The sequence below is a fragment of the Gopherus flavomarginatus genome, chromosome 1, assembly GCF_025201925.1.
Source record: "Gopherus flavomarginatus isolate rGopFla2 chromosome 1, rGopFla2.mat.asm, whole genome shotgun sequence".
Classification (NCBI taxonomy): Eukaryota; Metazoa; Chordata; order Testudines; family Testudinidae; genus Gopherus; species Gopherus flavomarginatus.
The window spans coordinates 233707605-233735058 of record NC_066617.1 but is presented as its reverse complement, the minus strand read 5'-3'; the positions used below and the strand labels follow the sequence as shown (position 1 = coordinate 233735058).

Genomic DNA, 27454 nt, shown 5'->3' with positions numbered 1-27454 from the left:
GATGGGATAAGGCAGGTATCATTCCACTGAAGACAAGGGCGTTACATTGGTGTAAAAATGTTGTAAATAAGAGAATAAGGCCCAACATTTTCAGTAACTTATGAAGAAAAAAATAAAATGAAATAAACTTGCTTTTATTTAAACAAAGCAACTTTTACTGGTGGATACTCTGTGTTAACTCCAGATCCACCAATAAATTAGTTTATTTCAAGAAAAACAAAAAGTGAGACTTATATTTTGTTCTTTCCTTTTACTTTCAGAAGGAGGAGGAAAAGTTGGTTATTTTAGCCCAAAATAGGCTTTTCTAAAAGATATTAAGGATGTCTACTGGCTTTGGGGGGTATTATTTATGTTTGATATAGAAAATAGGCTGATTTTTTTCAGTGCCCATACAATGTTACTCTAAGAAGTGTCATAACTGAAAGGTCCTTGAATGAACAGCATTGTAGGAGTGGGGTTGCTCACCATTGTGAGGAAGGGGTTCACTGTTCCTCACATGAATAGTCCCACTGACTTCTATTTAAATAAAATTATTAGCTGACTTCTTAGTGTGACATTATTCACATTTTTAACATACAGAATACCTCTACACTTCTGTTTTGCCTTTATTATAAAACTGTAAAACATCTTATTCCTGTTTCTTAGTTCTTGATTCCATTAAAAACATGAGACTTCCCTTTTGTCTCTTTTTCACTTCCCAATTCTGAAGGCTTCCTACTCCTGTTCTCTGTGCAAACTTGTAAGAAGTATGTCTCTATTAATGCTGAAACAGTCCTGTTCTTTATAGAAAAAACGCAGCATGCGCTATCTGCTCAAATTAACTGTTTATTTCCAAACCTGGACACAGATGGAGATGGAGAATTTCACATTTAATTTCTTGCCAGCAGTGATTTTTGATATGCTGGAGAAAAGGATTTTTTGAAGGTAGACTTTATGTTACTCTCCAATGATGTACAAGTCAGGCTTCCGCAACTGATTTCCATGGGCACACTCTTTACCGCAAGAACACATTATTATTGATGTATTGCTTCCTACCAGTGAGAAGTCTTCATTTCTGTAAGTAAGTGGTACAGTTATAAGACTGTCTATTTCTATTTGAACAAGTTGAGAACTTTCCATTTTCTCATATATATATATTTTAAAGTTAGTAAATGTCTAGTAATTCTTGGGGATTTTAGAAAAAAACTCTACTATATCCATTGTATTAAAATTAACATTTGGTTCTAATTTTATCACTGCTAATAATTTTTGCTGCTTATTTTTCATTCTTTATTGAACAGACATTGTCAAGGCTGTCAGCTCTAACATTTGCCTTCCTACTCCATCTTGCTACAAAAACACTCTGGGATCTGTGTTTCATTCTTCTGTTGATCCTGTTTTAGTGATTGCAGTAGAGCGGCGCCGGGACGCAACCCTCCTTGCGGGCGGAGGGAAGCCACACCAGCCCACCGCGCTCCATTGGCTCGGAGTCCGTCCCTTGCTGCGGGGCGGAGTGAACCCACAACAGTTCGCAAGTGACCCAGGCCCTTGGGCAGGGTGGGGCAACACACACAGTCTAGGCTCAGGCCTCGTCAGCGCACAGGGGAACAGTATATAGCTTCCACCGGTCGGGGAGGGGGAGTCTGCCACCCTTGAAGAGGTGGCAGGGGGAACACAGGCCCTCCCATTCCACTGCGTTCCAGCCCGGGGCCCTAGCAGCGGTCAACACCGCTAGCGGTCAGTGGGGGATCCTGACCGAAACACACTGCCATCGGCTCAGGTGAGCCTGCAGCCTGACTGGGGTCGGCTGCCCCCGGGCCACTTCCAACCTCCCCCTCACTGGGTACCTGCCCTCTGCCAGCGCAGTCTGGGGGGTCCCAGATCATGGGTTCCCCAGGGTGTCCGAAGTCAGGAGGTCCAGTCCACTCGTTGGGATATCGGGTGTCAGGAGGTCCGGTCCACTCCTCGGGGTACCGGGCGTCAGGAGGTCCAGACAGCTCCTCCAAAGGCCGAGCGTCGGACCGCTCAGGCAGCTCCTCTGAGTACTGGCCCCAGGGGAGTCAGGCCAGTACCCCTCCGGGCACCGGGCACGGGGTAGGCCGGGCCCAGCAGGAGCTCGGGCCCTAGCGTCTGCCTCCTCCGGCAGCCTCCTCCTAACTGAGCGCTGGGGCCGGGCTTTTGTACTTCCGGTCCCGCCCCCTGACTTCCGGGGGGCGGGGACAGGCGGGAGGGGCCTTGGACTTTCTGTCCCGCCTCTTGACTTCCGGAGGGTGGGGACAGGCGGCGGGGCCTCCGCCCGTGGCCGCACCTTCTCTGACCTATATCCCTCAGGAGTGCGGGGGAGTGGGGCCCCCTCGCTACAGTGATTAATACAAAAGCAGTTATACATAAGGGAGTTTCATCTGTGTCATGATTTGTAATTTCCTATATAACCAAAAAGAAATGTGCTAATCTGTGCTTGCTGTGTGATTAATTCAGTGATGCCAGGGACTGACACACACGCACATATGCAAGCCTGCCCCGCCCCAATATTCCTGTAGTCTAGTTGAATGCTCCCTGAATTGGGAAAGAGACAATGAGTTCAAATTTCATCTCTACTGACCGTAGTTTATATTCCCATGCATCTCACCAGCCTTATTATTCATCAAGGCTACCAGGCAATCTGGTATGAGTTGCCTTCTCATTTTACAAATATATAAAAGGTGGGAAAGAAACACACAAAAACTTCACGTAATGATAGCTAAAGTTGCATCAGGACACTCCCAACCAACTGAAAATGTGAAAAGTATGGAAACATGTTAGGGGAAAAGTCTCCTACATTCCTGGGCACGTTTGGAATGCCCAAAGCACTGTTGGTAACACACTACCACTCTCCATAAGGCTTTTGCATCCACCTCCAGCAGATAGATACCGAAAAGCAATGCATACACCAATTTATCAAACTCATACTCAAAACATTAACAGTGACCTCAGTATTGTTAAAGCAGAATAATTTTCTGAATGTGTAACTGAGATGAGTTGATCTGTTGACGCAGGGGCACCCAAGCTGTATGAAGACTTTGTACTAGAGTGCTAATCTGATGACTTTGCACTGCGCATTGCTTTTTGGTATCTACTGGAGGTGAATGTGAAGTTTTTGAATGTTTATAACCAAAGGTGTAATTTGGGGGTGTTAGTCAGAAATACTCAAATAAAAGAGCTTAGTGGTAAAGTTGGCTAACATAGCAACTTTAGTTTGTGGACCTGATCCCACGCTCACTGATTCAATAGAAAGACTCGGTTAACTTTATTGGATGTGCGATCAGGCCCTACATTTACTGATCTTAATCTAGCTCGTATTTCTGAACAAGGCATAGCCACCATATAATTCAGTCTACTTGCTATGACTAACAGTCTTTGCTCAGGAGAGGTAGGGGCAGTATAGCAGAAGTTTGGGTGAACAGTGGCTGAGCTGAATGGAGAAATTTCCCCAGTATCTGCACTATACATGGCCCATGCCAGAGCTATTAATGCAATGATCCCTAGGGCCTAAATTCACTCACAACTTTAATAAACACTCAGCTACAACTGACAATGTCTGCAAAGGCTAAGATAGTTGTACATATACAGGATCATGTACTGCACATGCACATTGGACCAGGCCCTAAGTTCACTGAAATAACTAGGCCCCAGATCCTCCAAGTTAGGTCTGAACTCCCATGTAATGAGTACTAAATAAAGACACCAAACCTACCAGAATGGTGGCTCCAGACCTGTGGGACTATCTGAGTTCAGTTCCCCACTCTAGGCATTGTGACCTGCAGGGTTGCTATGCTGCTCAGGTTTGGCCTGAGCCCCCTGTGATCATGATGGAAGGGAGTCCAGGTCAAACCTGAGCAGCACTGTGCACCAGGTCACAACCCACCTGGAATGGGGAGCTGAACCCAGCCAACCCCACAGGACCAAAGTCACAAAGAGCTGCCTTTCAAAGCCGCACCAGGACTCCCACACAACCCTTTGACACATTCTGGTGTCCCAATGTTGGGTAGAGATTCATGGGTTGGGAAACCCTGGTTTAGAGCGGGGCTGCTGTAAACTGTATTGAAAGCAACTGGTCCCTAGCCACTTCCAGGGTCGGGGAGCTGCAAATACATCCACCTCCCTCAGCTGTAGCTAGTGGATACTGGGTGTAGCTGAGGACTGTGGTCATTTAATTTCCAGTCATTGTAATATGTATAACAGCAGTTGGTTCTGCCTCTGATGTAACCTTATGACTGCTTTCGAAGTATGAAATAATACCTGAGACGCTTTCATATTAACATAGGATACTTGATATAGACAATATTTATCACTGCACACCAAAATCATCCAAAACAACATTCATTGCCCTCTGGACACTTTTTAACTATGGGTGGCAGAAGTTGATAGAGTAACAAACAACTTCAATCCATGATGTTCAGGTCATGATATTTATGAAATACTTGATCATGTTTTAATTATGTTATTAATGTAGGTTTGTGCACTAATTAGCATATGGTAAAATGAAGCATAAATGCTTCATCAGATGGCACTACTGTTATTAATGAGTCATTCATCTAAGAATATAAGAACGGCCATACTGGGACAGACCAAAGGTCCATCTTGCCGAGTATCCTGTCTTCTGACATTGGCCAATGCCAGGTGCCCCAGAGGGAATGAACAGAACAGGTCATCATCAAGTGATCCATGCCCTGTTGCCCATTCCAAACTTCTGGCAAACAGAGACTAAGGACTCCATCTCTGCCCATTCCGGCTAATAGTCATTGATGGACCTATCCTCCATGAATTTATCTAGTTCATTTTTAAACCCTGCTATAGTCTAGGCCTTCACCACATCCTCTGGTAAGGAGTTCCACAGGTTGACTTGCGCTGTGTGAAGAAATACTTCCTTTTGTTTGTTTTAAACTTGCTGCCTATTAATTTAATTTGATGATCCCTAGTTCTTATGTATGAGAAAGAGTAAATAACACTTCCTTGTTTACTTTCTCCACATCAGTCATGATTTTATAGACCTCTATCATATCCCCCCTTAGTCATCTCTTTTCCAAGATGAAAAGTCCCAGTCTTATTAATCTCTCCACATACGGAAGCTGTTCCATATCTCTAATCATTTTTGTTGCCCTTTTCTAAACCTTTTCCAATTCCAGTATATCTGTTCTGAAGTGAGGCGACCACATCTGCACACAGTATTCAAGATGTGGGCGTACCATGGGTTTATACAGAGGCAATATGATATTTTTTGTCTTATTACCTATCCCTTTCTTAATGATTCCCAACATTCTGTTAGCATTATTGACTGGTGCTGCACATTGAGTGGATGTTTTCAGAGATCTATTCACAATGACTCCAAGATCTTTTTCTTGAGTGGTAACAGATAATTTAGATATGTATAGTTGGGATTACATTTTCCAGTGGCATTACTTTGCATTTATCAACACTGAATTTTATCTGCCATTTTGTTGCCCAGTCACCCAGGTTTGTGAGATCCCTTTGTAACTCTTTGCAGTCAGCTTTGGATTTAACTATCTTGAATAGTTTTGTATCATCTACAAATTTTGTCACTTCACTGTTTACCCCTTTTTCCAGATCATTTATGAATATGTTAAATAGGACTGGTCCCAGTACAGATCCCTGGGGGCAGGGCCGTCCTTACCCATATGCAAAACAACTCAGCTCCATAGAACACCAGGAAATTTGGGGCACCAAATTGCCCCAAATTTCCTGGTGCCCTACACAGCTGCGTGCTGCTCCAGCGGTCAGCCCGATCCCCTGGCTGGATGAGCTGGCCAGGAAAGCTGCCCCTGCCCCTGCTCTGCTTCTTCCCACCCCTGCTCCGCCGCAGCCCTGCCCTCACTCCACCCCTTCCCCAAAGCCCCCACTCCTGCTCCTCCCCAGCCCTGTCCCCTCACTATACTCCTTCCCCTGAGCTATGTCCTAGGGAACTGCAGCAGATGTTGGGTGCGCCCTGGGTGGCTGAAAGTGGAGCAACCCAGCCCCAGCCTGCTTCACTCCGTCGGCTCCCAGCTGTGCTGCCAGTGACTGCTGGGGGACAGTTCCTTCACCCCAGGACCTGCTGGGAGACAGGGGAGCAGAGCACAGCAGGCTGGGGCCAGGTCGCTCCACTTCCCACTGCCCCATGAGTGCGGGGTAGGTCCTGCCCTCCAATCACTGGGTGGCAAGAAGTGAAGCAACCCATCCCCAACCTGCTCTGCTCTGCTGGTTCATGCTAGGGGGCGGTTTCCACCCTAGCCCCCAAGCCTGCTCCTGCCCCCCCCCCACGGAGGCTTGGGGCCAGCCTCCACTTCCCCCTGTGGTGGGGTGGGGCTGTATAGGGCACCACAATGTCTAGGGACGGCCCTGCCTGGGGGACACCACTATTTACTTCCCTCCATTCTGAAAACTGACCACTTATTCCTACCCTTTGTTTCTTATCTTTTAACCAGTCACCGATCCATGAGAGAACCTTCCCTCTTATCTCATGACAGCTTACTTTGATTAAGAGCCTTTGGTAAGAGACCTTGTCAAAGGATTTCTGAAAATCTAGGTACACTATATCCACTGGATCTCCCTTGTCCACATGCTTGTTGACCCCCTCAAAGAATTCTAGTAGATTGGTGAGGCATGATTTCCCTTTACAAAAACCATGTTGACTCTTCCACAACAAATCATGTTCATCTATATGTCTGACAATTTTGTTCTTTACTATAGTTTCAACCAGTTTGCCCAGTACTGAAGTTAAGCTTACCAGCTTATAATTGCCATGATCGCCTCTGGAATCTTTTAAAAAAATTGGCATCACATTAGCTATCCTCCAGTCATCTGGTACAGAAGCTGATTTAAATGATAGGTTACATACCACAGTTAGCAGTTCTGCAATTTTACATTTGAATTCCTTCAGAACTCTTGGGTGAATACCATCTCATCCTGGTGATTTATTACTGCATCTTTATCAATTTGTTCCAAAATCTCCTTTAATGACACTTCAATCTGAGACAGTTCCTCAGATTTGTTACCTAAAAAGAATTGTTCAGGTTTGGGAATCTCCCTCACATCCTCAGATATGAAGACCGATGCAAAGAATTCATTTAGTTTCTCTGAAATGGCCAAATCATCCTTGAGTGCTTCTTTATCATCTCAGTCATAGAGTGGCTCCATTGGTTGTTTAGCAGGCTTCCTGCTTCTGATGTACTTAAAAATATTCTTATTATTTTTTGAATCTCTGGCAAGCTGTTCTTAAATTCTCTTCGGCCTTCCTAATCATATTTTTAGATTTAATTTGCCAAAGTTTATGCTCCTTTCTATTTTCCTCTATAGGATTTAACTTCCACTTTTTGAAGGATGCCTTTTTGCCTCTTACTTTTTTTATTTTTTTTTAGGATGAAATGGCTGCCATCTCATACAAACTGCTTTGCTTACTTTTCACAATTCATGTGGAGTCTGGAATCTTCTATTATCCCTGAGTCTCTAAGAAAATGCCTTGTAAAGTGTATGTAGAAAACAGTAGTTCCTCCATAATCTTTGACTGCAGGCATCAACATTTAAAGGCAGTGCCACTGGAAATAAATGACAATGCTACCTGTTTGATACTTTCATATAACCATATTAAAAATGTTTCTCATGTGATCTTTCAAAAGTTCAGGAATCTTATGCAGTTATATCTTAACTATAATGCAATAAATCAGTCAATGGCACAGCCTCTTGGCTTGTTTTGAAACTTAACAAAATTAGAGAAATTAGCTCTCAATCACCTGCAGGAAGTTTCCAAAGGTTTCTCACCTAGTATAACCTTATTAGAACTGAATGCCAACAAAATAGTTTCTATTAAGAACAACATCGCCTCAGAACTCAAAAATCTGAAGGAACTCTACATGGATCAGAACTGTTACTATAGCAATCCCTGCGGAAAAACTTTTGAAAAAGAGGATGAGGCTTTTGTAGCCCTCACCACTTTGACTGTGCTGTCACTTTCCTATAACAATCTGACCCGAGAGCCCCTCAATTTGCCCTCATCTCTAAGGGAACTTTATCTTGGCTTTAATAAAATAACAAGAATCAGCCAGGGTGATTTTAATGAATTGGTTAATTTGCACCTTCTTGACCTAAGCAGGAACTGTCCAAGATGTTGTAATGCCCCCTTTCCATGTGAACCCTGCATTATAAACTCTCCCATTCAAATACACAAATTTGCTTTCCAAAATCTTAAGAAATTAAAGATTTTGGTTCTCATCAGCACCTCACTTACTAGTGTACCAGCCATCTGGTTGCAGAACATGACACAGCTCAAGGTGCTGCACCTGGCATTTAACTATTTACAAAATGAAATAGCATCTGATGAGTTCTTACGGGAGTTGACTTCTTTAGAGGAACTTGACTTATCTTTCAGTTTGAGGAAGAAGTATACTTATCGTATCTAAACCTCTCACAACATTTTTCTTCTCTAGTCTCTAAAAAGATTACATCTTAAAGGTTATATTTTCCAAGACCTGTGTGAAAAAAACTTACAACCTCTAATAGCTCTAAAAAAGCAAAATATCCTTGATCTTGGGATACATTTTATTAAACAAATTGATCTCGCTGTATTCCAGGATTTTAGTAACCTAACAGAAATCTACTTAACAGATAAGAGAATATCACTTTTTGTAGGGGACAATAATTGTCTTTTAGAACAGGTTGGAAAAAAGGCATTCCCAAAATATTGCCATCTAACTCTGGAACAAGAAGGCCAGCCGAGCCCTTCAGTTATGCAAAAGTATAAAAAAATAGACCATTTCTTGTATTACATTCTTAGGCCCCAGTGTTCTTCAGATGGCAAAGCATTGGATATGAGCTCAAACAGCTTTATCTTCATAAACTCAAATCAGTTTAAAAGTTTTAAGGATATAGCCTGCTTGAATTTGTCTTCAAATGGTATTAGCCAAGCTTTCAATGGCACTGAATTCAACCTAACCAAACTCAAATATTTAGATTCATCAAATAACAAATTGGATTTTGCTTATGGTTTTGCATTTAATGAAATGAAACTTCTCGAAGTGTTAGACCTGACCCATAGCAAGCATTATTTTCGCCTGGCAGGAGTCACACTTAGACTGGCATTTATTGAAAAGCTTCCTCAGCTAAAGGTATTAAACTTAAGTTGGAATGTTATTTCCACACTGACAGACAGACAGTTAAGCAGCAAATCCCCTGAAGAATTAGTTTTTAAAGGAAACTGCCTTGATATTTTATGGGGCAACAAACATGAAAGATTTTTTTTTTTAAGAATCTCGGTAGCCTAACATACATTGATATATCCCACAATAGACCTTTAAAAATCCCTGCTAGAGTATTCCTGAGCCTGCCACCAAACCTAACACAGCTATTCCTAAGCAATAACAGATTGCAAGTGTTTATCTTTGCAAACCTCTCCAGACTGAAATATTTGAAGCTGCTTGACCTGAGTCAAAATAATTTCAGAACTGTTCATATTTCATTCAAACAGTCTCTGCTGTTGAGGGGCAACAGGATTTCAGAGATTGCTGTGGACTTTTCAAATACAAATGGCAGCCTTCTGTTCCTTAATTCGAGTCACAACAAGCTAAAATATATGAACCAGTCAACACTGGTTCATATACGAAGTGTAAAATATTTAAAGTTAAAGGGCAACCCTTTTGATTGCACTTGCCAAAACAGTGACTTCATAAAATGGATACAGACAACTAATATTTATATACCACGGCTAGCAACAAAAGTCAACTGTGCAATCTGCATACTTGTACTTTGGAGGAAGTTGCTGCAACATTATTTTATGTTTCATTCTTCGCTGTTATTATGTTGATAGCTGTTACAAAACATTTTTTTACTGGGATGTCTGGTATACATATTATATTTGTGCAGCAAAATTAAAAGGATACAAATCTACAGCCACAGACAAAGCTCTCTATGATGCTTACATAACCTGTGATACTCAGGATGCGACAGTAACCGACTGGCTAATAAATGAGCTACAATTTCGTCTAGAGAAAAATGGAGACAGGCACGTTCTGCTTTGTTTGGAGGAAAGGGACTGGGAGCCGGGAAAAGCTGTCATTGACAACCTTGCACAGAGCATCCATCACAGCAGAAAGACGATATTTGTTCTAACCAAAAGATATATGAAAAACGGGAACTTTAAAACTGCTTTTTATATCGCTCTGAAGAGACTAATGGAGGAGAATACAGATGTAATTGTGCTTATTCTACTGGAGCCGGTGCTACAGCATTCCCAGTACCTGAGGCTGAGAAGGAGGATCTGCAAGAGCTCTGTTCTTGACTGGCCTAAGAATCCGCATGCTGAAGGCCTTTTCTAGCAAAGACTAAAAAGTGCAGTGCTAACTGATAACAGCATGTGAGATGATGGGGTGTACAGTATACAGAAAGGGGTTAGCCTATCATTTTCCTTGATGATTGAATGGGGATGTTTTATAGGAAGCAACTTTCATCTAATGTAACTGTGACAAAGTTTTATGTCCCAAAGAGTCTGCCTTGCATATTTTAAAGCCCTGTAGCTAAAAACACGTAATATGAAACTATTCTGTGAAATGCATAACCTCAGTGCTCACAGAATTTTCAGCTTTTAATAATATTTACTGTTCATGTATAGGAAGTTTATTCTTTAATATTGTGTGATCCTGGGCAACTAACTTTACCTCTGCATACCTCCCTTTACACTTCTGTAAGACTCACTTCTAAATTCATGTTTGTAAAGTGCTATGTGGTCCTGTAGCGGGGGAGTAATCCCGCTCCTGCCCTGAAGGGCTTAAAACAGCCCTGCAAGAGGGCTGTGGTGGGGAACCAGTAAGCCTGGGCTGATTGGGGAAGCAGCGGCAGCTAGGCCACACCCCAATCAGGCTACAGCTGGCCCTATAAAGAGGCTGCTAAGCTGGCACTGAGAGTGTTTCTCTCTAGATGCTGAGAGGGATGGGCCTGGCTTCTGGGAGCTGAGCAGGGTACCGAGACTGGAGCAGGGCTGGGGAACGGCCAGAGGTGCTGGGGAGCTCTGGCCTGGAAAACCCTCAGGCTGCAGGCCTTGTTAAAGTCCAAGAAAGGTAATGGGGTTGCAGAGGTGCAGCCCCAGGGTAGGCAAAGGGAGCAGGTCCAAACCCTCCTTGCCAGTCATGAGTGGCAATTATACTGCAGTCAGCTCCAGTGAGTGGGGGATAGCTGGTGACCGGCAGTAGTCAAAGGCTGAGGTGAGGTGAGGTGAGGATAGGAGGTTGGGGGGGTCCCTGGGGAGGGGAGACACAGCGACACTGCAGGGGCACTGCAGTGACCCCAGGACCAGCGGAAAGCTGGACACCGGCCTGCAGAAGACACTCCTGAGTGGAAAGAGCTAATTTCCTGGATGATCATCAGGAGGCGCTGCAGCAGTGAGCCATCACCCTGTTACAGGTCCCCTTATCAAAGGCACTAGGAGTCTGATCTTGCTAATGGGAGTTTTGCCATAGATTTTATTAGGCTCAAGATTGGGCCCTGGGCTATTCATGGTATTACTGTTATTAATAAGGTAATGTTAATAATCAGTCCAAATAATTTCTCTCTTTCTGTACTAGATTGTGATGGGGTGTCTGCCCCACACTGCCCATTAGGGGTTAATAGAGCCCTAGGGAGGCTGCGCAGGAGACAGTCAATTAGAGAGGGGCTGCAAGGAGTAGTCAATCAGGGCCGGGCTTGCCCATATAAGAAGGGCTGCAGAGCAGAGCAGCTTCAGTTGCTTCCTGGAGCTCAAGAGATGTTAAGAGTGACAAGAAGGTAGCAAGAGATGTTAAGAGTAACAAGAAAAGTTTCTTCACGTATGCTAGCAACAAGAAGAAAGTCAAGGAAAGTGTGAGCCCCTTACTGAATGAGGGAGGCAATCTAGTGACAGAGGATGTGGAAAAAGCTAATGTACTCAATGATTTTTTTGCCTCTGTCTTCACGAACAAGGTCAGCTCCCAGACTGCTGCACTGGGTGGCACAGTATGGGGAGGAGGTGACCAGCCCTGTGCGGAGAAAGAAGTGGCTCGGGGCTATTTAGAAAAACTGGACAAGCACAAGTCCATGGGGCCAGACGCACTGCATCCAAGGGTGCTAAAGGACTTGGTGGATGTGATTGCAAAGCCATTGGCCACTTTCTTTGAAAAATCATGGCAATCAGGGGAGGTCCCAGATGACCGGAAAAAGGCTACTGTAGTGCCCATCTTTAAAAAAGGAAAGAAGGAGGATCCAGGGAACTATAGGCCAGTCAGCCTCATCTCAGTCCCTGGAAAAATCATGGAGCAGGTCCTCAAAGAATCAATTCTGAAGCACTTAGAGGAGAGGAAAGTGATCAGGAACAGTCAGCATGGATTCCGCAAGGGCAAGTCATGCCTGAGTAATCTAATTGCCTTCTATGAGGAGATAAATGGGTTTGTGGATGAGGGGAAAGGAGTGGATGTGTTATTCCTTGACTTTAGCAAAGCTTTTGATATGGTCTCTCACAGTATTCTTGCCGGCAAGTTAAAGAAGTATGGGCTGGATGAATGAACTATAAGGTGGATAGAAAGCTGGCTAGATCATCGGGCTCAACAAGTAGTGATCAATGGCTCCATGTCTAGTTGGCAACTGGTTTCAAGCAGAGTGCCCCAAGGATCAGTCCTGGGGCTGGTTTTGTTCAATATCTTCATTAATGATCTGGAGGATGGCATGGACCACACTCTCAGCAAGTTTGCAGATGACACTAAACTGGGAGGAGTGGTAGATACGCTGGAGGGTAGGGATAGGATACAGAGGGACATAGACAAATTAAAGGATTAGGCCAAAAGAAACCTGATAAGGTTCAACAAGGACAAGTGCAGAGTCCTGCATTTGGGACGGAAGAATCCCATTCACTGTTACAGACTAGGGACCGAATGGCTAGGAAGCAGTTCTGCAAAAAAGGACCTAGGGGTTACAGTGGACAAGAAGCTGGATATGAGTCAACAGTGTGCCCTTGTTGCCAAGAAGGCTAATGGCATTTTGGGCTGTATGAGTAGGGGTATTGCCAGCATATCGAGGGACATGATCATTCCCCCTATTCAACATTGGTGAGGCCTCATCTGGAGTACTGTGTCCAGTTTTGGGCCCCACACTACAAGAAGGATGTGGAGAAATTGGAAAGAGTCCAGCGGAAAGCACATGACTTATGAGGAGAGGCTGAGGGAACTGGGATTGTTTAATCTGCAGAAGAGGAGAATGAAGGGGGATTTGATAGCTGCTTTCAACTACCTGAAAGGGGGTTCCAAAGAGGATGGATCTAGACTGTTCTCAGTGGCAGCAGATGACAGAACCAGGAGTAATGGTCTCAAGTTGCAGTGGGGAGGTTTAGGTTGGATATTAGAAAAAACATTTTCACTAGGAGGGAGGTGAAGCACTGGAATGGGTTACCTAGGGAGATGGTGCAATCCCCTTCCTGAGAGGTTTTTAAGGTCAGGTTTGACAAAGCCCTGGCTGGGATGATTTTGTTGGGTTTGGTCCTGCTTTGAGCAGGGGGTTGGACTAGATGACCTCCTGAGGTCCCTTCCAACCGTGATATTCTATGACTAGCTGCCCTACAAGAGGAAGAAAACTAGCACCTTGGACAGAACACTGCTGGGCAGGGTCATGAGAGTGAGAGCGAGCTCCTGGCTGACTGCTAAGACAGGCATGCTGAGGCCCTGAGACAAGGGCAGAGAAGGTCCTGGGGCTGTGAGGAAGTGGCCCAGGGAAGTAGACTGAGAGGTTGGAGGGGATGCAGCATGTGGCTGCCCTCTACAGGGTCACTGGGCTGGGACCCAGAGTAGTGGGCAGGCCTGGGTACCCCCTGCCCCCACTACCACTAAGGAAGTGGCTGGACAGAAGACTGCTGTTGCCCCGAAGGGAGGGAAGCACAGAGTACTGCACAGCCAGAGGACTGTATCGTGAAGAGGATGCTGTGGTCCTGGGAGTTTCTTGGGTCCAGGAGCAGAAGTGAGGGTGGCAAGACATCCCCAGAAAAAGGCACACTGGTGAAAAGAGTTAATCCCCAGGACAGCCAGCAGAAGGTGCCACAATGGTGAGTCGCATCCGTCATGTGGATGCATGTGATTATTGTGAGGATTTGACCAGGTTTGTTCCTCTGATAGGCTGTTATAGTGTATTCATTTCATAACTAGTGTGACAGACCCAGGCCAGTGGGGTACAGGAGTCTGGTAGAGGGCAAATATACTGGTCACTGGATGAGTAGTTTTCTGTTCCCTGAGTGACCAGAGCAGGGGCTGCATTGGAGTAATCAGGAACCTGCTAGAACCAATTCCGGAAGACAGGCTGATTAGAACACCCGCAGCCAATCAAGGCAGGCTAATCAGGGCACTTGGGTTTAAAAAGGAGCTCACTCCAGTCAGGGAGGGGGAGCCAAAGGAGAGGAAGTGTGTGTGAGGAGCTGGGAGCAAGAGGCACAAGGAGCTGAGAGTGGGAGGCTGTGCTGCTGGAGGACTATGGAGTACAAGCGTTATCAGACACTAGGAGAAAGGTCCTGTGGTGAGGATAAAGAAGGTGTGTGGAGGAGGCCATGGGGAAGTAGCCCAGGGAGTTGTAGCTGTCATACAGCTGTTACATGAGGCACTATAGACAGCTGCAATCCACAGGGCCCTGGGCTGGAACCTGCAGTAGAGGGTGGGCCTGGGTTCCCCCCAAACCTCCCAACTCCTGATCAGACAAAGGAGGAGATGATCCAGACTCTGGGGAAGATCACTGAGTTGAGAAAATCTGCCAATAAGCACAGGACCCACCAAGGTAGAGGAGGAACTTTGTCACACTAGCTACTGAAGTTCACCTCTAACCTTACCCTGCAGCTGCTTCATGTGTGAGACTCTCATACTAGTCAGTGGGCCAAAGCCGCAGCCCCAGTAAAGCTGGGTACTTGGCCTACCTTGGCCTATGGGACTCCCCAAGTGACATAGTGCTATGTCATCTCTCCCAGAGCCTTTGCCCTCTCTTCTTCTGGTCCTGCCCAAAGTGCAGCTAGGATGCACCTGAGGGTTAGGGCAATGAGTACCAATGCACAAAATGTCTGCAAGATCTGATCCCTACTTTGTATTTATCATATCTCCTTCTCTAGTTAACACAGGGCCCAGTCATGCTCTGGTTGACGAGCAAAACTCCCATCAACATCAGTCAGAGGGTGATCGACTTGCAGTGGTATGTTTCATACAATAAAGTGGATCCAGCACAAGGTGGAGCTGAATTTAAGGAGGCAAATCGGCGCACTGAGCTATAGAGAAGGCGCTTAAGCTGCCTCAACAGGTGCAGGAAGGAAGCTTAAGCAATATTAAATAACTCATCTGGTCAAGCTTTTGCTGAAGCTGTGTCAATGGCCATAAATGGAGGTATTGCTGCTTCCACAACCACAGCATGGGAACGTTAAAGTTCTGTGGGCTGCAGTTGGTCTGGTTTGGAGCATTAGGTCTCAAGCCTGTTTCCACTACCCTTCACCAATGACAAGTAATCTCTGAACCCTGGAGACCTGGCAAGTTGATGTGACAGAGTGGGAGGGGTGTGCGGATCTATGCGTCAGTCTGTCAAAGTCACATAGCCTTATAATTCCACTATGCCTGTAACAGTGTGTCTGAGCAGTATAATGTCTCAGAATCGGCATCCCAACTAATAATTAAAACTGGTCTTTCACCATGATAGGTCCTGACTTCAGCACAGGGAAGGAGATGACATGGTCATGAAAAACATATCTTCACCTCTCCAAAATCCAGTCCAACCCCCTAGATAACGTGCAGCATGTGCCTCTGACCAGGACCGGCTTTAGGAAGTGTGGGGCCCAATTCGAACATTTTCGGCGGGGCCCTGGCAGGGATGACTTAAAAAAAAAGTGGAAAAAAAAAGCCTTTTATTTCTTTCATGTATTCTTTACTTTCCATAACTATATGAATAATTATATTATATACATTGCATCATAGATGCTGTTGATTGGCTATTAATGACTGCCGTTTCACATGTGTGGGCCCCTGCCACTCCCTGGGGGTGTGCACATATGTGGTCCCAGCTGCTCCCTGCTCCCCTCATTGAAGCAGGTGTGCAGGGTTACTGCCCTGGAAACTGCAGGGCAGCAGTGGACATGGGGCTGGCTGGAGGTAGGGTCTGACTGGAGGTAGGGCAAGAGGTGTGGGGCTGGTTGGAGACAGGGGGTATTGGGCGGGCTGGCTTCAGGCAGGGGGGTGCAGCAGGGGTTTGCAGGTCTGGAGACAGCCGAGTGTGGAACTGGCTGGCTTCAGGCAGTGGGGTGCAGCAGGGGTTGACTGGAGACAGGGGAGAGGATGCGGGCTGGGCAGGGTGTGCAGGGCTTGTGCGGGCAGCAGTGTGTGTGGGTCTGGCTGGCTTTGGGCAGGGCTGCAGGGGTGTGTGGCAGGGGTTGGCTGGAGACAGGACAGGGGGTTTGGCAGAGGCTGGCTGTGGGCACGGGGTGCAGAGCTGGCTGCAGGCAGCGGGGGCTGGACTGGTGTGGGCAGGTCAGGGGGTGCAGCAGAGGCAGCTGGAACCCCAGCCCTTTAAGTAGCCCCCAAACCCACTTCTAACCTGCCCCAGACCTTTTAAATAGCCACGGAAGCGCTGGGGAATGCATGGGGGAGGCGGGGCTCCAGCAGCTATTTAAAGAACCAAGGTGGCAAAGGCAGCTGGAGCCCCGGGCCCTTTAAATAGCCCCCAGAGCCCCTCACTGCCCCAGGGCTCTGGGGGCTATTTAAAGGGCCCATAGCTCCAGCCGGGGTCGCGGGGCTTGCCACGCTCTGGCCGGAGCTCCAGCCGGGGTCGCGGGGCTTGCCGCACTCCGGCTGGAGCGTGGCAAGCCCCATGGCCTCGATCTCCTGGCCGGAGAGTGGCAAAACCCCACCGCCCCGCTCTCCCGGCTGGAGCCCCGGCCGGAGCGCGGCAAGTCCCGCTGCCCTGGCTGGAGCTCTAGCTGGGAAAGCGGGGCCATGCCGTGCTCCCGCCGGCGCTTCGCTCAAAGGAGCGGGAGCATGGATGACCCTGGAGCAGACCGCAGCTGGGACGGGGGTAAGTTAAAAAAATAATTAAAAAGGTGCCTAAGGTGCGGGGCCCTCTTAGGCGTGGGGCCCGATTCCCCGGAATCGGTGGAATCGGCCTAAAGCCGACCCTGCCTCTGACTAGGAGCTGAGACTGAAACCAGGCAGTTCCTTGCTTATTACATGATCCTGATCTCACAGGTGCTCAGCCAAAAAACCTAGTCACTTTGAAGTCTGAGCTCTCTTCCTTCCCTTGATAGATTGCAGGGGGAGGGGGCAGTAAGGGAGAGGGAAAAGAAGGACCTGCTGGGGTCCTCAATCATGTGAAGTTGGTGGGGAACACAAATCATACTACTTCCAGCCATGAAGACAGTAACATATGAATATGTGTACATTGTTGTATGCATGTTACAACTACCTTGCAAAGCTCATGCTCCAATATGTCTGTTAGTCTATAAGGTGCCAAAGGACGCTTTGCTGCTTTTACAGATCCAGACAAACATGGCTACCCCTCTGATACTTGGTACCTTGCAAAGCTATCTTACTTAGCACTCACATGCCACCTTACTATTTGAAAGCTATGCTTTTCAGCTGAGCATGTATTGCACTGTAAAATTTTCAAAGCTGCCCCTGAAGAGGATAATATCCCTTTAGGTCAGACGTGGGCAAACTACTGCCTGTGGGCCACATCCGGTCTGCGGGACCATCCTGCCTGGCCCTCGAGCTCCTGGGCAGGGAGCCTAGTCCCCGGCCTCTTCCCCACAGTCCCTCCTCCCCCACAGCCAAGGTCTGGCCCACCGCTTCTGCTGGGCAGTGTGGAGAGCGCAGCTGGCTCTGGCTGGGTGTTGTGGCTGCGAGCTCCGGCTGCTGGTAAGGGGGCCGGGATGGGGGGGTTGGGTAAGGGAGCAGGGGGTTCTAGGGGGCAGTCAGGGAGGAGGGGGCAGTTGAATGGGGTGGAGGTTCTGGGGGGGTGGTCAGGGGATGGGGAACAGGGAAGGTTGGGAGTGGGAGTCCTGGAGGGGCCTGTCAGGGGGCGAGGATGTGGATAGGGGTTGGGAGGGCAGTCAGAGGACAGGGAGTGAGGGATTGGATAAGGGGGTGGGATCCTTAGGGGCAGTTAGGGCTGGGGGTCCCGGGAGGGGCTGATCAGGGGATGAGGACCAGAGGGCAGTTGGATGGGGGGGGGAGTCCCAGGGGGACTGTCAGGGGGTGGGGGTGTGCATAGGGGGTGGAGGACCTCAGGAGGGGGTGGTCAGGGGACAAGGAGCGGGGTGGGGGTTAGATGGGTTGGGGGTTCTGAGGAGGGCAGTCATGGGGTGCAAAATGGGAGGGGTGGATAGGAAATGGGGGTCAGGCTGTTTGGGGAGGCACAGCCTTCCCTAGATGGCCCTCCATACAATTGCACAACCTCGATCGATGTGGCCCTCAGACCAAAAAGTTTGCCCATACCTGCTTGGGGAGCCATCTAGTGGCCTCCCTGTATTATACATTTTACAAACCAGCCAAAGCAGCAATCTGTATAGGTTAATTAGACCTTGTATGTTGCTTATCATTAGTAAACATGGTAAACTGGATCCCACTGTGCCCCTGTGGTTTCTTTCTTCCCACAATTATCATTGTGTAAAGGGCAAAAGACAGAACAAAGAACAATCCTAATGTTACGCTGCAAGAGAAAATCTCAGCCTTTGTGATTTTTTTGTCTCTGATTTATGTTTTATTTTCTGAATAGTTTGCCAGCTTTCTGTTCTCTGATATGGATTTTCCCTGGCTTACAAAGTTATTGTTCAACCATGCTTCAATTGGCCACTTTTTGTCATTTCAGTTTATCAGCATTTTCTTGTGCCAAGTGAGTCAATAAATTACACTACCAAAATAGGTGTGGCTTCTATTCTTCCCACTTGGGCTATAGCAAACCACAAGCCAGCTTCTGTTGTCACTGTAGTGGCCAATTTGAGGAAGTTGATCAGTGTACTTCAGTTACGATCTGTGTGATCAGCTTCTGGTGCCTACCCCTTTTGGTCTGTTTTAAAAACTTCACTGGACTGACATCTTTTATAGCAGAAAAATAAAGAAAGTAAGTATTTTTATTTTACAAAAGTGCATACATGCAACCATGAATTTTAAAGAAACTTTGATTTTTTTCCTCCTGATTTATGTCAGAGTAAATGAGATCAGAATCAGCGCCACAGCATCTAGTTAGAAAATCTCTAACTAGTAGGAAGTTTGGAAGAAATTTGTGCTTTTAAGTATTGTGCATGCTGAAGCTGTATGTTAGGAAGTGGCACTGGTAACTCTATCATGTCGAAAGGAATAAAAACATTGCAATCTTTTTTTAAAAATGTTTCATTAGACAATTTTATATTTTGTTTAAATATTGTGGCTTACCAATCAAGTTATATAGATTTGTCTTCTCTTGCAGATCATTCTAAAACTTGGATGCTTTTATTCATCAATTTCTAAATTAAATGTAATTTTGTTAACCTGTTAAGTGTTTTGATCATACAGTGCCTAGTTTTATCTGATATATAACTTGAACACAATTTTTACAAAATGATAATAAAAAAAGTATGACTATGGTCTCCTTGGCTTCTTTGCCTTTCTTCTTTCCACTTCTTTCACCCTTCATTCTTCCTGTTTATATGCTTATCTGTTACATTATGAATCTTGCTTTCAGCATATTAGGAGTTTCCTTCCTATCAATCTTCCTCTCTTTAGCGTTAATCTAAAAAATTAGACATCTGAAGGATAAAACTATGTCTCTGATCCCACAGACACACGTGAATACATTCGTGGTTGTGAGTATTCCCACTGAGCTCAATAAGACTATTCCTGTGTACAGCTGTTACTGATTTGCCTACGTGTTTGCAGGATCAGAACCAAACGTACACTCCAATCTGAGGTCTGACTTCAAAAGTGGGCCCAGTTAAAGATATGACCTCACCCACCTTGTCTCTCTAATATCCTGGGACCAGCTTGGCTACAACAACATTACAAATGGCTCAAACTGATGTGCGCACAGCAGCTTTGCATGCCTGCGCTAATATGGCTAAAGATAACAGTGTAGACGCGGAGGCTGTAGCAACACATGTTGGTAGCCAGGGTTCCAGGCAGACTTGTACAGCTCACACTGTTGCATCTAAACTGCTATTTTTTGCCAGGCTAGTGCAGCTCTGTCTAGCTGAGCTGTAATCACACTGTAGATTGCAGTGTAGACACTCCCTTAAGATTGTGATGAGAACCTAAAATGACTTGTTACCTAAAGTTCAATTATCTGTTTCCAAAACAAGGTTCAAATATTTTGGCTTTCAGGGTTTTTGCTGGCATCTCATTTGTAAACCACAGTTGCTGACAAGGCGCCTGCTCCTGCTTCCAATTCAGTCAATAGAAATGTTACCACTGACTTCATTGGGAGCAGGAGCAGGGGGTCAAAATGATCCTCAGAATTTCAGGTATTTCTAACCATAACACAAGCAGCTATCATGGAGTGATTTCAAACCAACACTGCTATTGAGATAGTTAATGCAGCGTAAATAAGGCAGGAGTCTTTTTGTGACAATAATAGTCACGTAAAAACCTTCATGGCCTGATCCAAAGCCCACTGAAGTCAACAGGTGTTTTTCTATTGACTTCAATGAGCTTTGGAACATTTCCCTAATTTTTATCCAATAATCCTGAGAAAGGGAAGTAAAGCAGTGGAAAAGTAGTAGAGTGAATTCCAAGGAAAATGCTGCCTGGTAAATAATTCTGATCAGCTTTTTCTAAGTCAAAGAAGCTATTCCAAATTGTTTTTGTTCCGCTAGAGATAAATCATATTTCCTATTTCACAACCGGAATTGCTGGTGTTGTTTGTATGTATTCAGGGTGGCACGTGATTTCTGCAGAGTAGCAGTAAAAGCCCAGTTAAGTCATGCACTCATTGCTCAGGCAAAACCTCCACTGAATTCAAACGGAATTGCATGACTTGTGTATAATCACGTTTTTTCTAACAAATGATGCCATTGAAGTAATTGTTTTAATACATTTATTTCAGCAACTGTAATTAGGCCCTAGAAAAAAATCAGGCAACAAATAATAAATGCACGTAACTTGCTGTTGGAAAGGTGGCACTGAATTATTGCTTCTAAACATGGATGTGTCTATTGTGTAGGATTACTGTCTTCATTTCAGGGTCCTGCTAACATAAACTGCATGTGAGCTCAGCCAACTAGTTCGTTACATAGGGAAATCACATGCCTCTCACCTAGCTTTTTATACATGAAATTAGCACTAATCAGCACTGGGTTCTTAGCAAAACATGGATATTTATGGGCTCTACTGCAGCTTTGGCATAAGTTGGTGCAACTCCATTGAAACCAAGGAAGTTGTATTCATCTCCACCATGTATTAGCGTGGCCCCAAATACTTTACAATGCAGTATTTTAAAACTAGAAAATGGGAGAAGGAATTGGAGAGTTCAAGGGAACTGGTACAATGATAAGGAACCCTGTGCCTCTGAGCACTGGTTTGAATGCAATCCCTATGCCTAACTGGTAGCCTGGCTGAGGCAGGGTGAGCATTTTTGAACTGGTTGCCAGTGCCTTCCTATTCGTACTCCTCCCAGTCTCTTCCCGCCACTTTCTCTCCCAAATTACTTTTGTTTTGACAAATACTTGCCCTGTTTATTCCGTTATGCAGTTTTTAGGTAGAGCTTTTTAAAAATGGCATTAGGATGTTTAGCTGTCCATTTTTTTAAAATCACTAAAAAGAAATCTAACTGGCAAAAAGATGGCCCAGAAAGACTTTAACCTGAGGAGAGACCGAAAAGACTGGGGCTGTTCATTTCTGAATGGGGTCCAGCTCCAGGGCTGGAGCAAGGCTTTCCCTGTAATTGTGGGAGCCATTTTGGTACCAGGCACAGGAACTGAGAGCAGGAGATTGCCTCTCCTGTGCAATCAGTGCTCCCCATCCCTACTCCCCATGATACCCAGGCAGCATGGAAGAGAAGGGAGAAGCATCCTGACATGAATGAAGAGGAGTGAGGGCAGAGCTGGAGGGGCAGCGTTAGGAGCAGGTTGTGTGAGGAGTAGAGGAACAGAGAGAAAGAGGCGCAACCTGGATAGGACAGAAGGAGAGAGGGCAGGCTGGGGATACATGCTAGGGTACAGAGGCAAAAGTATGCGTGGGGCAGGGGGTGGGCCTGATGGTAGGGAAAGAAGCAAAAACGGTCTGTAACCACTAGAGAATAGTCTCCTCCAGAACCAGCAACTGGAGTCTAGATTCCTGCATACCAATATTCTTCTGCTGTCTAGCAAATAGCTGAGAAATGCACTGACAAAATATATCTCATCTGCCTGTAGTGGTTGGTGCAGCATAGAGAAGAACAGCCTACTAATGCTGCTAGTTACTCCACTAGCTCAAGCAGTAGAGGACTGTGTGGTGGATCTAAAGGTCTCACCCTTCTGACAACCCTTGTGGATGTCAATATGATTCTATGAGATGCAAGAGTTTGGGGTTTTTTTCAGTTTGTTTTTTAGAAAGTGACAGAAAAAAACTTACATTAAAAAAGAACATGAAGGTTCCAAAGGCAATCACCGAAAATTAGGAAATGCCAGAATTAAGTTTGCCTGTGCAACCTTAATTGAGTTCCCTTGTGCATATGCATTATGAAACAATCTTTAATCACATGAGCACATGCTATTTTATCTACAAGGCACCTGCCTCATGCTGTGCACAGGTTGGATGATGCTAAAATGCCATTATAATTGATTTCTATACTATATATAATTTCCTATCAACCTTGCAACTAAAAAATTTTTGGTTGCACTTGTAATGGGAGGGATAAAGAAGAAGAACTAAAATGTCTTAAAAACCATAGCTACAATGTACAAAAAAACCCTAGTGATTTTGGGTGCCTATGTTTTTGGGTATACAAGCTGAGATAACCTTGACAAGATCTGCTTTTCAGAAACTGCTCAGCATCATCCCTTAAAAATCAGGCCTTTTAAATTTGTTTTACATTAAGCACCAGAAATTCAGGCATACAGTTTTGCAAATCTTGGTCCATGAATTGATGAACTGATGATGCTATTTTCAAAACTGCTATACCAATGCCACCTATTTATTATTATTAAAAGCACACTCTCTTTTTTAAGGGAAACATGAATCCCACAATCTCAAATCTGATATGGCTACTTCTTCTGGCTTATGGTACTTCAGAAATTCTTGCTGAGACCAAGTATCCTAGAACCCTGCCATGTGATGTCAGCGTGAATAACTCCTCCGTCATACTTGACTGCAGTGCCCGCCAGCTGAGAAGTGTACCTGCTGCAATGCATGGTAATGTAACAGAATTAAAGCTCTCAGACAACCTTATAAATGAGGTGTTTAAAGAATCTTTTCAGGGCCTGAATAATCTTATGAAAATAGATCTAAACAGGAATCAGTACTCTAAGGCAGAGGAAGAGGCTCATGATTTGTGTAAAAAAGGAATGGTAATTGAAAATGGAACTTTTGCTAACTTAACAAAGCTAAGAGCACTATTAGCTGATGAAAACCACCTATGTAAAATACCAGTTGGGATGCCATTGTCCTTAACCTCACTGAGTTTGAGACATAACAACATGCTTTCTGTCCGTCGGCAACATTTTTCAGAACTCACACAACTGAAAGAACTCTATATGGATGGAAATTGTTATTATGGCAATCCCTGTGAAAAACCTTTCCTCGCAGACCATGGGGCTTTCTCAGACCTCACTATTTTGACAGTCCTGTCACTTGCCTTCAACAACCTGACCCGAGTTCCAAGCAAACTGCCTTCGTCTCTAAGGAAACTTTACCTCAACAGCAACAAGATCAAAACCATCAACCAGGATGATTTTAATGAACTGTCTAATGTAGAAGTCCTTGACTTAAGTGGAAACTGTCCAAGGTGCTACAATGCCCCCTACCCATGTGAACCTTGCAGTGGGGATTCTGCCATCCAAATACATCCTCTTGCTTTCCAGCATCTGAAAAATTTGCAGAATTTAAATCTCTCCAGCACCTCTCTCATTAGCTTACCTGCCAGCTGGTTTTATAACACAACTCAGTTAAAGGTACTGCATCTTGAATTTAACTACTTAATAAAGGAAATAGCCTCTGGAGAGTTTTTACTCCAGCTGCCTTATTTGGAGGTGCTTGATTTATCTTTTAACTATGCAAGAAAATCATACCCGAGGTACATAAATATTTCAGATAAGTTCTCCAACCTGGTCTCTCTCCAGCAACTTCACTTAAGAGGTTACGTGTTTAAGGAACTTAAGAGCAAACACCTTCGGCCTCTCATGAATCTTACTAAACTATACACCCTCAATTTTGGAGTCAACTTTATCAAGCAAATTGATCTCAGTGTGTTTCAGCTCTTTGCTAATCTGACTACAATTTCTTTGTCTGACAACAGGATATCACCCATATTAGAGGGCAGCAATAACAGTGTTATTAGAAGAGAATCAGTCCAAAATCATGTAATTCGAAGTCGTTCAATAGATACTGATCTTGAGCCATCAGTAAATAGTATGCTACCAGCAGAAGGCCAATCCAGTAGCAGTGTGTATAATCCTAGTTTTCCTTTAATCAAACCTCAATGCAGCATGTATGGTAAATCATTAGATCTAAGCTTAAACAGTATTTTCTTCATTGACCAACAGCAATTTAAAGGTTTCCATGATATAGCCTGTTTGAATTTGTCTTCGAATGGCATTGGACAAGCTTTGAATGGCTCTGAATTTATCTTTCTACCTAATCTCAAATATTTAGATCTGTCTTTTAATAAACTCGATTTAGCTTATCACTATGCATTTTATGAACTGCCTAAGCTAGAGGTACTGGACCTCAGCTACAACATACACTATTTTATTGTGTCAGGAATAACACACAGATTGGGATTTACTGAAAATCTTCCATATCTAAAAGTTTTAAACTTAAGTTACAATGCAATTTTTACACTCACAGAGCCTAAACTAACTAGCAGCTCCCTGAAAGAATTAGTGTTCAAAGGAAACCGCCTTGATATTTTATGGAAAAAAGGAGATAACAGATACATAAATATTTTTAAAAACCTCTGCAATCTGACTCATCTGGACATATCCCACAACAGACTTAGTGAAATTCCTACCAAGGCATTTCATGGCCTGCCACAAAGTCTAATTGAGCTACACATAACCAACAATGAATTAAAGAACTTTGATTGGACAGCCCTGCAACAATTTGAGAACCTCACATTATTGGATCTGAGCTCAAACGAACTGTCTTTTGTAATTGATAATCTTGCCAGCTGCACAGCTTCCCTTCAGAGACTAGTGCTTCGACAAAACAAGATTTCTCAGCTTGCTGATGGATTTTTTAATAACGCCCGCAGCCTCTTACATCTTGATTTAAGTTACAATGAGCTGCGTTCCATAAACCAGTCAATACGTCAGTATGATAACTTAATTTATTTAGAGCTTCTGGACTTAAAAGGAAACCCTTTCGAATGCACCTGTGCAACTGTTGATTTCAAAAACTGGATAAACCATTATGTTAATGTTAGTATCCCACGACTGGCAACAGATGTCATTTGTGCAACACCTGGAGATCAAAGAGGGAAGAGCATCATAAGTTTAGACATATATGCATGTACTTTGGATAATGTTGCAGCAATATGCTTTTCTGTATCATTCTTCATTATTTTGACCATTATGATGACAGCTATCACAAAACATTTATTTTATTGGGATGCCTGGTATATTTACTATTTTTGTACGGCAAAACTAAAAGGATATAAATCTCTTGGCATGACCAAAGCTCTCTATGATGCTTACATAGCTTATGATACTAAGGATATGACAGTAACCGACTGGGTAATAAATGAGCTACGATTTCGTCTAGAGGAAAATGGAGACAAACACATTCTGCTGTGTTTGGAGGAAAGGGACTGGGAGCCAGGAAAGGCTGTCATTGACAACCTTGCACAGAGCATCCATCACAGCAGAAAGACGATATTTGTTCTAACTGAAAGATATGTGAAAAACGGGAACTTTAAAACTGCTTTTTATATCGCTCTGCAGAGACTAATGGAGGAGAATACAGATGTAATTGTGTTTATTCTACTGGAGCCGGTGCTACAGCATTCCCAGTACCTGAGGCTGAGAAGGAGGATCTGCAAGAGCTCTGTTCTTGACTGGCCTAAGAATCCACACGCTGAAGGCCTTTTCTGGCAAAATCTAAAAAGTGTAGTGCTAACAGAAAATTATAAAAGATATAATGCATTGTACACAGATTCCATTAAATGACAGTAAAGAGAGAAGAATGTCTTCCTTGTAGCAGATTTCTTTGTATTGAGACATTATCAGTTTTGAGTACATAATTAGAATCTAGTTATAACAGCATCATTGGACGTGCTGATTCTCTACTAATGTGTTTGAGGAAGTTTGAAGGAAACAAACATTACTGTACTTTGGCCTGAATTCATGTCAGTTATTATACTACAGGCAAGTGGAAGATCATAATCACACATACTATGCTGTACTGATGATTTGTGTAAATTGTTTCTCAATATTTGTCATTTATCACCACTAATTACACACATAATTAGCCATTATTAATCGTATTTTTAACATCAAGGAACTTCCAAAACTATCTGACTTGCTAGTGAGAATTAAGAAAAGTCTCACCTTTGGCTACCTTTTAATGAAACAGTTTTTATCCTTCAGTCCAATGATACTTACTAACAATAGCTGCGGCTTAACAGGGACACTTTCAAGTGGTCTAGTGGTGCTTCTTTGTGTGTTTTAGTCTTGTGTTGATTTAGAATGTTTGCTTCTTTAAAATCAGGTTTTGCTTTCTGGTATACCTGTTATACACATGGAAAGTGTACACACTGTGACCTTACTGCCTGACTCTGTTCGTTAGCCATCAATTACCCATGCTTGGATCCAGTGTTAAATGTCTTGTAACTGCCCTTGCTACTAGCATGGGGCATTATATTACACTGGTCTGTCTAATAACTGAAGTCTGTAATTTCATGGACTGCATTATTACTCTTAGAATTGTGTCTTCTCTTACATCAGCATCCTCTTAATGGGTGCAAATGGCTATCTACCATACAGAATAAAAGAATTCTACTCTATTAGTGGAAATCGTCCTAATAAACTGATTCACTGATAAACCTATTAATAAAGACTGATATTTTCAATTATACCTAAAGGTGTTTGGTGCTCAAATGCTATTGGAACAGGGGGTCTCAAACTAGGGGTCGAGACCCCTTAGGGGGTTGTGAGGTTATTACATGCTGTCAACCTTTACCCCAAACTCCGCTTTGCCTCCAGCATTCATAATTGTGTTAAATATATTTAAAAATGTTTTTAATTTATAAGGGGGGGGGGTCACACTCAGAGGCTTGATATGTGAAAGAGGTCACCAGTAAAAAATTGAGCGTTACTGCATTAGAAGTCAATAAGACT

The 27454-nt window shown here is 44.3% G+C and overlaps 1 protein-coding gene and 1 pseudogene across 2 annotated transcripts; both read left to right on the top strand.

Annotated features, from left to right (window-relative positions):
- The first annotated feature begins 609 nt into the window (after positions 1–609).
- On the top strand, positions 610–27092 carry TLR8 (toll like receptor 8). Of its 2 annotated transcripts, none has more exons than XM_050963430.1 (2): positions 610–739; positions 23129–27092. In XM_050963430.1, exon 2 carries the CDS (start codon positions 23135–23137, stop codon positions 26282–26284), a length of 3150 nt encoding a protein of 1049 aa, XP_050819387.1. In that variant the 5' UTR covers positions 610–739; positions 23129–23134; the 3' UTR covers positions 26285–27092. The 2 variants fall into 2 exon arrangements, with proteins under 2 accessions (XP_050819387.1, XP_050819380.1); XM_050963423.1 differs by lacking the exon at positions 610–739 and adding an exon at positions 18975–19071.
- On the top strand, positions 8268–10322 carry LOC127043337 (toll-like receptor 8; annotated as a pseudogene).
- Positions 27093–27454: the final 362 nt, after the last annotated feature.